At 38.3% G+C, this 14,085-nt stretch overlaps 3 protein-coding genes across 5 annotated transcripts in view; all 3 read right to left on the minus strand.

The window, feature by feature from the left end:
- Positions 1-3,140: 3,140 nt before the first annotated feature.
- LOC103470391 (zinc finger protein OZF-like) lies at positions 3,141-8,227 on the minus strand. 2 transcript variants are annotated; one of them, XM_008418810.2, is made up of 3 exons: positions 8,124-8,227; positions 6,937-7,116; positions 3,141-5,455 (listed from the first exon to the last, which is right to left on the minus strand). In XM_008418810.2, exons 2-3 carry the CDS (start codon positions 7,109-7,111, stop codon positions 4,317-4,319), a joined length of 1,314 nt encoding a protein of 437 aa, XP_008417032.1. In that variant the 5' UTR covers positions 7,112-7,116; positions 8,124-8,227; the 3' UTR covers positions 3,141-4,316. The 2 variants fall into 2 exon arrangements, with proteins under 2 accessions (XP_008417032.1, XP_017162180.1); XM_017306691.1 differs by lacking the exon at positions 8,124-8,227 and having other exon boundaries at positions 6,937-7,717.
- Positions 8,228-9,021: 794 nt separating this feature from the next.
- LOC103470397 (zinc finger protein 135-like) lies at positions 9,022-11,670 on the minus strand. 2 transcript variants are annotated; one of them, XM_008418815.2, is made up of 3 exons: positions 11,387-11,670; positions 9,529-10,530; positions 9,022-9,101 (listed from the first exon to the last, which is right to left on the minus strand). In XM_008418815.2, the coding sequence occupies exons 1-2, from the start codon at positions 11,556-11,558 to the stop codon at positions 9,551-9,553; spliced, it is 1,152 nt and encodes a 383-aa protein (XP_008417037.1). In that variant the 5' UTR covers positions 11,559-11,670; the 3' UTR covers positions 9,022-9,101; positions 9,529-9,550. The 2 variants fall into 2 exon arrangements, with proteins under 2 accessions (XP_008417037.1, XP_017162181.1); XM_017306692.1 differs by having other exon boundaries at positions 9,022-10,530.
- Positions 11,671-12,005: 335 nt separating this feature from the next.
- Positions 12,006-14,085, minus strand: part of LOC103470398 (zinc finger protein 570-like) — a 2,477-nt gene continuing 397 nt past the window's right edge. The window contains exon 2 of the mRNA XM_008418816.2: positions 12,006-13,520. Within this exon, the coding sequence (XP_008417038.1) occupies positions 12,511-13,520 (1,010 nt within the window). The 3' untranslated portion in view covers positions 12,006-12,510. The remainder of the gene's footprint in view (positions 13,521-14,085) is intronic.

A 14,085-nucleotide genomic window follows, 5' to 3' on the forward strand; every position in this document is an offset into this window, starting at 1 on the left:
GGGGGAGGTTACAAAGTTTCCATAGGGGAAGGTCACAAGGTCACAAACTTTCCATAGGGGAAGGTCAGGACGTCACAAACGTCCTATGGGGGGAGGGGTAATTAAAGGGGGCGGGCTTTGATAACATTTAATCCATCAAACTCGGATTAAAATTTGACAGAAGGGTGTCTATATATCTCTCTAGCATAGAAATGGACTCCTTTATCTCCTTCCCGGCTATCAGCAATGTGGGCTGCTGATGCTGTGCTGCTGTTGGTGTCGAGCTCTTGAGTTACAGGCACGTGCAGAGGGGGGAGCTTGGGGTGCTTGAGCACCTGCCCTTTTTGCTCCTTGCCCCCAAGTGCCCATTTGGTCAAATTTTTTTTTTGGGGGGTATTATTATTTCCTAAGCCCTCTTCTGACACATAAAAACATGTGCTAAAATTCTTTTCTTTTTTTTTTGTACAACATAATAAGCCCTCCTGTCACCTTGTTACCTTTGACCTTTTGCCCGTGACGCATGACGCAATTGCTTCTCGCGCAGTGAGAAAAGGCGGCTAACTGCAGAGCTCAACATAGTGAATGTTCCAGATTACAGAACAGTTTTTGGTGAATTAAAAAAAAAATCATTTTTGGTGAATAAAGTGGAGTAGACTTGCTACTTGTCAGATGACAGAAAACGTTGAAGTATCGTTTCTGCTTCTGCTCGGAGTTGCGGTTTAAGCAGAGAGGTAATGAAATACAACAGACACTGACAGGCCTCTGCGTCTGCCTTTCTCTGAAGAACTACTGAGTGGGAGGAGACAGCCAGGTGAGGAAAAACTGTTCTTATCTATCGATTCAGTATTTTTATCACACAGACGTTAGGCTGTTGTTGTGCTATTAGCTAGCTGATAGCTAACGACTTTGCTAGCAAATCAAGATAATTAAAAAGCTTCTCCCCTGTACCGTTAATGATATCAGTCATTCTTCAGTATCACTTATGCAATAAGGGCACATCGCCCGTCCAAAACCGATCATCTCCATAATGGATATATGACCAATCTTCTAATTTCCTTTGCTGCATAATGTACATTTAATTTATTCTAGCGTTAGGTAAATGTATCTTGAAGGAGAATAACACTTAAATAAAAGTCCAACAAGAATATTCATTTAGAATTAAAATAGCTCACCCTGAATTACCATGATAGATATAATGAATGTAATAAAAGTGACATTAATGAAGGGGAAAAAACTCAACCCAGAATTTAAGTTTAGGGTCTGGTTTGCAGAGTATGAAGTTAAATTTGTTTCCCAATTATTCAATGGAAAAAAAAACTAACCTCAGTTAAGTAAAATAAAATTGTAATCAAAACTTTTGGAATTGTAATGATTCCATTTAAAAAAAAGTTTTGTTTAAAAGACTTTTTTAAATTAAATAAATATTTTTTACCAAACATAAACATTTATTTGCACACATCAGAAATCTTTTGTTGTGATTTTAGGCCCTGCTCAAGACAAGAGGCGGAGCTTTAGGGAGGCCTGGGGGGGCGGCTGCCCCACTGAATCTGGCTGGATGGGGGCCCGGTTCTGGAGGTGCCAGGAAGGGAGGAATGGTTTCAAGTCGCTTAAATGTCTGATTATAGACGGAGAAAGTGCGCCCTCGCCTGTTGAGAAAGGTGTATTTAATTTTAAAGTTACCTTCCTTTTAAACCTGATAGAATCATAAAAAAATCCCACTTAAATTAATGGTTTTAATATACCATTGTCAATCTAAACTCAATATTTAACCATTAAAATCCCTGTTTTAATCCCTGCTCAACCTCTGCGCTAATGAAAACGGAATTGGAAGACTGGACACCTGAAGAGACCACTTTCCAGGTAATGATTTTTCGAATCTTCCCTAGGAAAAAACATGGATACAGAGATATGGATGGATATGTTAATGAACAGGGAAAAACTTGCGTAAAGTGTAAGGGAGTTGTAATTACAAGTGTCCATCCATTTCATCCATCCATTTTCTTCCTCTTGGGTCGGGTCGCGGAGGTAGCAGCTTAAAAAGGGAGGTCCAGACTTTCCTCTGCCCAGCCACTTGTTCCATGTCCTCTGGGGGAATCCTAAGGCATTCCCAGGCCAGCCGAGAGACATAGTCCCTCCAGCGTGTCCTGGGTCTTCCCGGGGCTCTCCTCCAGGTGGGACGTGCCCAGAACACCTCACCAGGGAGGCATCCAGGAAGTATTCTGACCAGATACCTAAGCTACCTCAACTGGCTCCTCTTGACGTGAAGGAGCAGCGGCTCTACTCTGAGTCCCTCCAAGATGACCGAACTTCTCACCCTATTTTTAAGTGAGAGCCCAGACACCCTACGGAGAAAACCCATTTCGGCTCTTGGGACGTGGAATGTCACCTCTCTGGTGGGGAAGGAGCTGGAGGTGGTGTGTGAGGTTGAGAGGTTTTGGCCAGAAATAGTCGGCCCTACTACCTCGACGCATGGCTCCGGTTCTGGAACCAGTCTCCTTGAGAAGATTACCCACCCTTCTTGGAGTCCTTTGATGGGGTTTTAATTTAATAATAATTAAATCACTTAATTATAATAATATAATTATTATATTAAATTATATAACAATTAATTATATAATAAAATTACTATTTAATAATTATCATTATTATAAACATTGTAATAATAATATAACAATTATTATTATAAATGTTACTATTTATTACTATAAATAGTAATATTTATAAGAATATACATATTTATATATTTTATATATATGTATTTATATATAATAAACACATATATTCATATATAATAAACACACTGTTTTTTTTTATCACAATACTACTATTAGTACTATTGTGATTAAAAATACAATTGCAATATTATATAAAGTTATATAACAAAGTTATATTATAACTTTGTCATAATTTAATAACAACATTTAATGCTATTGTTTCTTAATAGGAGAAAATCACTCAGGTTTAGTATAGACCATGCATGAGAGCCACAATATCAAAAACTCATAAAAAGATGGGATTAGAGCTCCAAATAAGCCTTTTGGCTGGGAGATTCTGATAAAATGCCAGTATGTTAACTTGTTAGTACATTTATCTTCATAAATGTTTATTAATTTGTTGTTGTATTGGGAAGAACTACAGGCTCTAACTAAGTGAACATATGGTCGTAGTTTAGGATTTTTATTTATTTATTTACTTTTTGTAAATTCACAGTCACAGTTTTACACACATTATGGTTTGGAGACAATCTGTTCCCTCTTGTTATCAGATTAATGAGACCATCCTTTTGATTTCAGTGTGACCGTCTGTGCAAGTGTTTATTTAGAGGTGGATTTGGCCTGAAAGCCGGAGAAATAATCTCTTTACTCAAAGACCGAATGCTACAATGAAATCATATGTTATCCATTATCCTGAGACATACTGTATATACTGTAAATAATATGTACAGGGTAAAGTCAGGAGACAGTGAATTTCTTTATGGAATTCACTGTCACTGATATTGCCCTGTCTCTTTAAAGACAGGGCAATGTATAACAGTTATAGAAAAACTATTTACAAATTCATGTTATATGTAACAATTTACTTCGTAAAGTACAGCAAGCAAAGGCAGAATCATTTACCCACGTACGGAGGTCTCAGTCCTCAGCTTGGCTGTCATAGGTTCAATTCCTGGCCTGTTGACCTTTGCTGTATGCCTTGCCCCTCTACCACAACAAATGTACTGTCAAAAGACAGCACAGCCAAAAAAATCCTTATAAAATAAGACAGTAGTAGCCTACTGAGGGCAGAAGAGAACAGGCAAGGGCAGTTACTGATTTCAAGGTATATCGCGGCATGAGTTTATCCATAAAATTTCTCCATCACATCTTTGACAGAGGCATAAGTGTTTTTTTTTGTTTGGTCAGAAATAAAGTACACCGGCAATGTTTGTATGAGATTCCACAGCCAACAAAGATGTGTGCAAAACATTTAACTTGCTATGTCTAGGGTTACAGTTGCATCTTTCAAAACAATGGTGCAACTGGACAGATAAAAAAAAATTAAAAACTTTCTGGCATGATTTGGAGTTTTACAAAATAACCAGAGGCAACATGGAAAGGGGCTCATCTTTGTTGGTTTGCGACCCAACTGCTTTTAAACAAGACATATGATTGTACAAATGGACTGAGCTAAATGTTCATATCTAGAAAGTTAACAGAACCGTGTGTTAGTTAACTTTTGCCATGATCCATTATGTTCAAATATGTCGACACGTCAGCAATGAAGGTCAAACATGAACATGCAGATGCTTTGAAGACATCAGTCCACAAATCTCATCACTGTTTGAGAATACTACAAGATTACACCTTTTTACCTTTGTGAGTTTTCATGTGATCCGTCAAGTCAACGCTCTGAGTGAAACAAGCACCACAGATTTCACATAAGTACAACTTTTTAACTGCATGAGTTCTCATATGCACAGTCAAATGACCTCCTTGGCGAAAGTTTTTTCCACAAGTCGGACACGAGAAAGGCCTCTCGTCTGTGTGAGTTCTGATGTGTCGAGATAAATTTCTCTTGTCACTAAAACGCTTTCCACAGGTTGAACATGGGAAAGGCTTCTCCCCTGTGTGGATTCTCGTGTGCTGAGATAATGTCCCACTATGCCTGAAACTTTTTCCACAAGTTAGACAGGAGAACGGCTTCTCCCCTGTGTGAGTCCTTATATGTTTCGTCAAGACCATTTGCAGGGTAAAGTTTTTCCCACAAATCACACAAGGGAAAGGCTTCTCCCCGGTGTGAGTTCTCATGTGTACAGTCAAATGATTCTGTTGCCGAAAACTTTTTCCACAGACTGTGCACAAGAAAAGCTTCTCACCTGTGTGAATTCTCATGTGTTCAGACAAATAACTTCGAGCTAAAACTTTATCACAAACATTACAGGAGCACAGATTCTCATTTGTGTCTTTATTCTTCTGTTTTTTTACTTTTTCGTTGTCCAAGTTGTCCCGTCCACCTCCAGTTTTTTGACACCTCTTATTTTGTTTCAGTTCTTTATCTCCATTTGACTCAGAGTTTTCACGATCAATTCTTTCGTCGTACTGGTTCTCTTGAAGCCGGTTGCTGCTTGGATCTGGTTCCCTATTATCTCTTTTGTAAGAAGGAGTTATAACAAAGGTATCCATCTCCTGTTTGATTTCAAGCTCTTCCTCCAGACTAATGCAGAGTTTGTCGTGTTCATCCTTTATCTGTCTAGATTCTGTCTCCTCATGTTCATCCTTTATCTGTACAGATTCTATCTCCCCATGTTCATCCTTTATCTGTAGAGATTCCGGATCTTCCCGATTCTCTTTCTCCCGGAGAGGCAGTTCCTTCTGTTTGTCTTTTATCTGTGGAAATCCTGCTTCCTCTTGGTCCAAACTTATGCATCTCCCCTTGTTGCAGAAACTCTGGTTAAGATGAACTCCCTTCTCCTCCCGTACTACCTGCTGTTCAACATCTAAACAAGAAAAAGGATAAAAATGCTTAATAATGCAAATATGGCAGCACTTTTTTTTTTACCTCACAGTTTTTTTTTATTAACAACCTCAACTGACCAAAGAGAGTCACAATAGTTACAGCATTGCAGATTGAATGGGTATAAGATCAAATAAAAACAAGAGCTACAAAATAATAGTCCTATAAACTGCATTCAATTAAAGATGATTTTAGAAAGAATTGAGCCATGGGTGTAAAGTGTGACCCTGAAGGGTGAGAGGATTTTTTTTGCAGCCCTCAGAATGACTTCAAGTGGCCCATGACGACTAAATAAAAAGATAACTTGAATTTAGGAGTGCACCAATTTTATTAATTTTGAGAGATCGGTCAATACTTTCATGAAGTCGATCTTATCTTTTAGGCAAAGCCTTAAAATCAGCACTGTCCATTTCTGCTCCCTCCATGAGAGCAGGCTGACTGACAAACCACGCCACAACATCATATCTACACATTTACAGTTGCCAACTCAGCGACTTTCTTGCTATATTTAGCAACATTTCAGACAAAAGATCGGCCAGAAAGCTACAATTGGCGCACCCCTACTTTAACTAAGAAATTTCATAGCAAACACAAATTAATATTTTAAGTGACACATAGTGGAAATTGACTTAATCAACAGTTTTCTCTTCATAAATTAAGACTATATTGAGCTTTATAGTTGACAGGAGTCCATAGGGTTCAATTATGAAATTGCGCATAGTTTTGATGTCACATTTTGAACAATTTTGAGAAATCTTGTACTGCTTATGACAATAAGAACAGAACATAGGATAAACAGATATACATGAAATTGAGGTAAAGTGAAATTAATCTGTAATAACAGGGATTTTTCCTTCAAAACAATATTAATCTTACCATTTTAATATTTTAAAATGTCTCATCAAATATAAAAATTTATTTGACTGAGCCTTGGAGATTATGCATTTCTTATGCTAACAAGAATTGTTCTGCAAATAACTTTCTTTGAACAACAGTATAAACTTAGTGACTGTTTGAGGGGTGTAGATTTTGCAATAATTATAAGTAGAACTTTTAGAGTAATAACTATAACAGTTGAACTCGTAAATTAAATCAGAAAGCAAGACGGCTCAGTGTATTAGAAATTAATATATCATTAAATATTTTAGGTTATATTAACATGTTAATAGATGTCTCATCGGTATGTTTTAATTTCTAACGTGACCGCAGACCGTGTGCAAAAATACCTCAATATTTATCTTTCGCCCAGAAAAAAACAAAACAAAAAACACGTAGTGCGAAAGGACGAAATAACAACAAGCCACCGCCACCATAAAATGATCACCTCTATCTTGTCATTAACCTGAAATTCAGATTCCTTTCATCGTCGTTTATCATTTAGCTTCTGAAATAATCATTTTAACGTTAAGATCTCCCCTACTATACTTCTTTGCGCGTCTTGGATCAATAGAACAACACCAGTACCTCTTATTCTCTGCAGGGTTACTTGGGGATTCCAGCTGACATCAAGCAGTTTACGTTGGCGATCCAGCTCTTCCTCGTACTGGACGATGGTTTTATCAAACTCCGTGAATATTTCTTCAGCAGCAGCGGTCAGTCGCTCCTTGATGAAGTCTCTCAGAGACTGGGATAAAGACATTGTTGCTGGAGAGACATCAGTAGACATATTGCAAAGCTAACTCTGCTAAGGGGGTCGAAAATTCTTCTTTGTTGTGTGCTGGATATTAGGAAGAAGCGCATTTACTCATTATCGCCCCCTGCTGAAAAGAACTAGAAATGTTAAAGTTTAATTCCAACCGCTGATTATTCATCTAAATTTGAAATGTTTATTTTCGAGAACTAGTCTTCATTGTATGACTGATCATTGCGAATTAAGATTCTGACAGTCATTGAACAGATACACACTAACTCTGACATTTAGGTGCAAAATTTGCATCTGGCTGGAAGCATCATCAAACACTTAAAACTGTTCTAAACTGATGGTCTTATCCAGTATTTTTGTTGTTTTTATAGGTTCAATAATATGGTAGCTCCCTGTCTCTGTTAGACTAGCTGTTAGGAAGTCCAGGGAGAGGTCAGTAACATGTCCTGGATCAGGTCTGCCCTCCAGGACGTGCAGCGCCACCGCAGCAGGGAAAACTCCTCCTCCCCCACCCCGCAGAGCGCCAGTTTCCTACCTTACGCCTCATGCGGGAAGGTGTAAGTTTTTGTCTTTTTTAAAGACCAAGTCTCTTTTTTGTTGTTTTAAAAATAGATTTGTTACCTTTTGTCCACCGATTATTAGTTTTTAAATAAGTCTGAATATGCATGCTGCACGAACAAAAGCAGGTCGGTTCGTGAAGATAAACATGAAAATATGAGTAAGTGACGTAAGTGACCCGCCCCTCTTTATTTTCAGTTGGCCTGTCATGATTGGTTGATTTGTATGACTGACCAATGAAGATAGGGAAAAAAGAGAGAAAATTGGCCACTCTGAGGTTTAAAAAAAAAAAAAAAAAAAAGGTTCCCATCCAGGGCGGGCATGGCTGACTCTGTGGTCGGGCAATGGCGCAACTACACATTATTCAGGTGGATGCGAAAACGTAGATCGGACGTAGATAATGAAACATATTTACCGTGTTTGATGTTTGTTGTAAATGACGTATACTCACACAGAACAAGGTAATTAGTCTCAGAAACTACTGCGGCTGTGATGCACCAAGGCAAAGGTAAACAAAGGTAAAACAACCTGAACAGGTGATCAACTCTAAACCACTCACACATTTTTACTCTCCTCTCGGTCATTTAAGCACACCCGTTGCCATGGCAACCTCCTGCGCTCCACAAGCCGACCAGAGGTTACGTTAAAAACATAACATTCAGTCCGTTATAATATTAGGTTTGCAGGCTTGATTTTTACGATTATTAATAAGTGCTCTTATGAACACAGCGGTGGTTGATTAGTTCATTTTAAACTCCTGTTCTTCTAGTTATTTTGGTAATGGAACCGAAACGCACAGAATTGCGCAACATTACTTTCACCCTTGTGGATCACACCATCTGTTGTTCCCAATCACTTTCTTTCAATTTTGATGGCTGTGGCTTACGGAGAAGGAAAACAAAGAATTGTATAGCTCAGTAAATTTTTATTTTTACATGAGGATGTCTTAAACAGAAATACCAAGGTTGATTTTCATGCGGTCAATACTTGGTCGGGTCTCATCTTGCATGAATTACTGCATCAGTGCGCAGTAGAATAGAGGCAATCAGTCTGTGGCCCTGTGTAATCGGTGCAATCGAAGCCCAGACTGCTTTGATAGCTGCCTTCATGTCATCTTTCTCTTGATAACAGTCCCTAGATTTTCCATGAGGTTCAGGTCGGTGGAGTTTGCGGTGCCAATCCAGAACAAGAACATTGTGGTCATTTAACCAGCTTTTGGTACCACTGGTCGTGTGACTGGTGATTCAAGCCTCAGTCCACTTCTTATGAAGCTTCCGTAAATTCTTGAATAGATTTTGTTTGACTAGCCTCTCAAAGATGTGATTATTCCTGTTCCTCCCTTTTTTTCTTTTTTTTAACTTCCACTCAACTTTCCATGAATCCGCTTGAATAAAACATCCTATTGACAAGCAGCTTCTTTAGCAGAGACCTTTTGAGATAAATCAGTTAATTAGCTGATTATTGTGTGACACAATGTTTACAACATGTAACTTTTTCACAATATTCTACTTTACTGAGAGGCTGTAATCTGGGTTTTCATGACCTAAAAGCTATAATCATCAAAATTACAACAAATTAAGGCTTAAAATATTTCACTGTAGGTGTAACGAATCTTTTTAAGTTTCACATTCTGAAATGCTTTTCACATTATTATAATTTTTTTTAGATGTACCTGCATTTAATGTCCTGCTTGATAATGAGTATAGTTTTACATTCATTACACTTCACAGACAGACCTTTCCTTTTAAAAGAACTGTTTAGTGATGAAAAGCTGAGCCCAACTTTTCTCCTAGCTGTCTTGATATTCCCCTTTAGTTTAAGAGCATTATGAAATTTACAATATTACACCTGCTCACCTTGGCGTGTTTACTGAAACAGCTAACGCGCATGGGTTCTCATGTGCCGAGATAAATTTCCTCGTTCGCTGAAACTTCTTCCACAGATCACACACAACAGCGGCTTCTCTCCTGTGTGACTTCTCATGTGCCGGGTCAGCGAAATCTGCAGGGTGAAGCTTTTTCCACAAGTCAAACAGGAGAAAGGCCTCTCGCCGGTGTGAGTTCTCATGTGAACGGTCAAATGAGTTCTTTGGCCAAAGCTTTTTCCACAGGTCACACACGAGAAAGGCTTTTCACCAGTGTGAGTTCTCACGTGACGCGTCAACGCAATTCTCATGGTAAAGCTTTTTCCACAAGTCAGACAGGAGAAAGGCCTCTCGCCTGTGTGAGTTCTCGTGTGAACCGTCAAATGATACCTCTGACCAAATTTTTTTCCACAGGTCACGCAGGAAAACGGCTTCTCACCGGTGTGTGTTCTCACATGCTTAGTCAAATTGCTCCGAGTAAAAAGTTTGCCACAAACTTTACAAGAACACAGATTGTCATTCAGGTGTGCTTTCTTCTGTCTTTTAACTTTTGGGTTGTCTAGATCGACACTGTGACCTCTGATTTTCTGACACCATTTTTTCTGCTTCAGTTCTTCCTCTCTAGCTCTGCTCGATCCTGATTCTTCATGGTGGCTTCTTTCCTGGTCAGAAGAGATCTGGACGGTGTCTTGCTCCCAGTTTGGTTCTGGGCACAACAAAGAGACATCTGGTTCTCGGTTCTCTCCTTCTTCATCAATAGGACTCACTAAAATGATATCAAACTCCTGCTTCAGTTCAAGCTGCTCTTTCTCCAGACTGATGCAACATTCATCCTCCTCTTCTTTTATCTGTGCTCGTTCTGGTTCCTCTTTTATCTGGGGAGATTCTGGTTCATCCTGTTCCTGTTGGCCCAAACTGGAGTTCTTGTCCTGGCTGCAGAGCTGCTGGTCAGTAATAACCTCCTCCTCCTTCCAGACAAAATGCTGTGAGAGGTCTAAAATAGCAAACAGGTAGAAATGCTGATTAACATGATTATGACAACAACAAAAAAACAGGTGGTTTTCAAGTTTTTATATAACTAGATATTTTGGAAAGTAGTGGTCATACGATTCCAATAGTACCAATCATCAGCAGGTCGTTTTGAGTTACTATAATTTGTTCACACCAGTCGACTGATCCAGAAAGTGATCCAAACAAAACAAAAAAAAGAGTTCACTTTCTTTTGTTTTTGAAAAGTGAAGAAAAGAGACACTTCTTCATCAACTATCAGTCAATATATCAATTTAACTCAAAAATATATTGCGTGTGAGTTCTGATGGGCTTTGTGAATTATTTGTCACAACATTGATGCATGAATCTGTTTTAACTTAAATATTAGTTACAGCATTAATCTATGAATCTGATAACTGAAATCAAGGTAATGGTCAATTAAATAATATTTCCTCAATCTTAGCTGCATTACGGAAATGTAAACTGTCAGAAGAGACAACAGAAACAAAGTACTGATTCATTCATTCATTCATTTCAGCAGCGGTCAAACGAAAGGCTTCTCAGCTGTTCTCACTACAGGGGATAGACTCATAATGACGGGGAAAAAAATCCCAAAGCTTTTACTCAAACTTGCGTTATTCTTTTAAACTCATTCACACACTTCTGAAAATATGACTCCTTTGTTTTCTGAAAATAAAAGGGTCATATCTTTAGGTTTTTATCAGAAACATTCATGATGTTATTAAAATTCACTACACTGATTCAATCAGGCTGTTTCAATTATTTTACCCATAAAGTCCCTCAAACCAGACTTTTCTGCATCTCTGTGATCAGTATTTCTTTGCTTTGACGGTTCATACCTATTCTCTGCAGATCTATTTGGGGTTTCCAACAGATTTCCAGCAGTCTCCGCTGACGATCCAGCTGGGCCTCGTACTCGACGATGGTTTTATCAAACTCTGTGAATATTTCTTCAGCAGCAGCGGTCAGTCGCTCCCTGATAAAGTCTCTCAGAGACTGAGATGAAGACATTGTTGGTGTGGAAACACAAATATTCAGCTCATCAGACACAGTAGAAGAAAGCTAACTCTGCTAACAGACACAGAAAGTCTGTTATCTAGAAAGAAACCTGCTGACTCATTATCGCCACCTGCTGGAGGGATGCATTTAAGATAAGGTTACGTGATTTTATTTATACAACACATTTTCACCAACAAGGCAATTCAAAATGCTTTACATGAACGAAATACAAACAAAATAACAAAACAAAGGAAAGAGCAAAAGGAAAAAAGACAAAAACCACATATTAGTGTGTTCCCCATGTTTAAAAATAAGTGGGTTCTTTTGTTTTGTGTGTGTGCTTTTGGCGGTTGACAGGATGCCCCCATCGCTTCCCTGTTCTCCGACTGTGACAGCTGCAGACAGACTACATGAAGGTAAAACAGATCACTGTAACAATATTTAAAATAAAGACAAGTGTGACCTCAAACCACTTTTATTAGCAATGAATACTTGGATTACATTTCAAGTTTCTCACAGCTGGTCTCAAGGTCCTGTGCATCAAAGGTCTACAATCAATCATCATCATCATCATCATCATCATCAGATGATTTATTACTAACAAGCAGATCACTGCCATCTTCAGAAACTGTAACCATAAAGGGAGAAGCAGTGGATTGTTCTATGTATTACAATTGAAATGCTTATTGTACTATTACAATAAGTACAATGTAAAATATGCAAATGTTAGACGTCACAATATCCACCCTTAAACGGAGACAAATCCGAGGCATGGAAGTATGTTGTCGAACAAAAATGTAATGTTTCAGACACTCTGTGAGGGATTTATCCCCTCCCTAACAGGTGTTGTTTTTGTACTTCTGTATTCTAATTTATCTGGTAAATGTATTTTTTGTTTGGAGGAAGTAATATTTCATATTTTCCATAATGTACAATATCCACAGTTCTTGATGAGAACGACCTCTCATTTGTGTCTTTTTATGTGACGAGTTAATTGAGTTTTTTGAATGAACCTTTTTCCACACGTCGTACACAAGTGAGGCTTGTGGCCTGAGTGAATTTTGTTGTGCCGAGATAAATTTCCACTATTGTTGAAGCGTCTTCCACAGATCTTACATGACAAAGCCTTCTCACCTGTGTGAGTTTGAATGTGACTGGTCAATTGAGATTTTTGAATAAATGCTTTTCCACACACCATACACAAATGAGGCCTCTGGCCTGAGTGAATTTTAGTGTGCCGAGTTAAATTTGTGCCACTTTTAAAGAGTTTTCCACAGACCTTACATGAGAACGGTCTCTGATCCGTATGCGTTTGCGTGTGACATATTAACTGATTTTTCTGAATAAACCGTTTTCCACATGTCATACATAAATGAGGTTTGTGGCCTGAGTGAATTTTTTTGTGCCGATATAAATTTGTATTATGTCTAAAGCATTTTCCACATGTCACACACAAGAAAGGCCTATCACTGGTGTGTGTTGTTGTGTGAAAAACTTTACCATCCCACAAATTCTCCTTCATCCGCCTTTTCTTCTGTTTCTCTACTTTTGGTTTGTCTACATTGTCACAATTCCTTCTGAATCTCTGATGCCCTTTAATTTGTCTCAGTTTAGCATCTGTACTTGATCCGGAGTCTTCATTGTCGCTTCTTTCCTGGTTTTGGTTCTCATTGTCGGAAGAGAACTGGACGACGAGCTGGTCAAAGTTTGGTACAGTTTGACTGAGGTTTCTCTCATCATAGTCAGGGTTTTCTATGAAGCTATCAGCCTCTTGTTTCAGTTCAAACGGTTCAATCTGTATCTGTGAAAGTTCTAGTTCATCTTGTTCCTTTTTTACAAGGAGTGGGTCCAGATCACAGTGGTTCTGATGCGTCTGCTGGGGTCCTGGATCTTCCTGGTTCTCTCCTAGAGGTTTTGTTTCCCATTGGTCCAAATTGAAATGACTCTCCTGCTCATTGAACAGATGTGAAATGTCTGGAGAGGCAACAAAAAAAGTGATAAATGTGATTATAAGAAAGAACACTTCACATTTCTAATTTATGCATTTAAAACGTTTTGGACGTTATTTAATTTTCTTTAGTGTTACAGTTTTATATTTGGTCCTTTATATAAGATGAATCTGCTAAAGTTTATAACAACTGACAATTATAAACATTGCTCTTCTGAAAAGCATTTTTATAAATGTACATACTTCTGACTGTCGAAGTCTCAACGTGTTTGGAAACAGGTTTTAGACTGCTCTGCCCATAATACCAGAAGAAATACTTGAAGAAAAAATGACATTTGTCAGACGCGTTGTGAGTTTGGATTCGATTCATGGATTATTCACCTATTTTGATCAGGGATGGATTTTAACGTGTTGGAGCAGCTACACAATAAAAACGTTTGCCCTGGTTTGAAAAATACAATATTTGGACGCCTGAAACCAGAACTGGACGTTCAAACCTTGTGATTTGTGATAGTCTTATAAAGGTCGATTTCAGTGCTTATTTTAGCACCTGGAACAAACGAAAACCAGTTTAAAAAAAATAAAATAAAA

The sequence above is a fragment of the Poecilia reticulata genome, linkage group LG9, assembly GCF_000633615.1.
Source record: "Poecilia reticulata strain Guanapo linkage group LG9, Guppy_female_1.0+MT, whole genome shotgun sequence".
NCBI classification, from domain to species: Eukaryota; Metazoa; Chordata; class Actinopteri; order Cyprinodontiformes; family Poeciliidae; genus Poecilia; species Poecilia reticulata.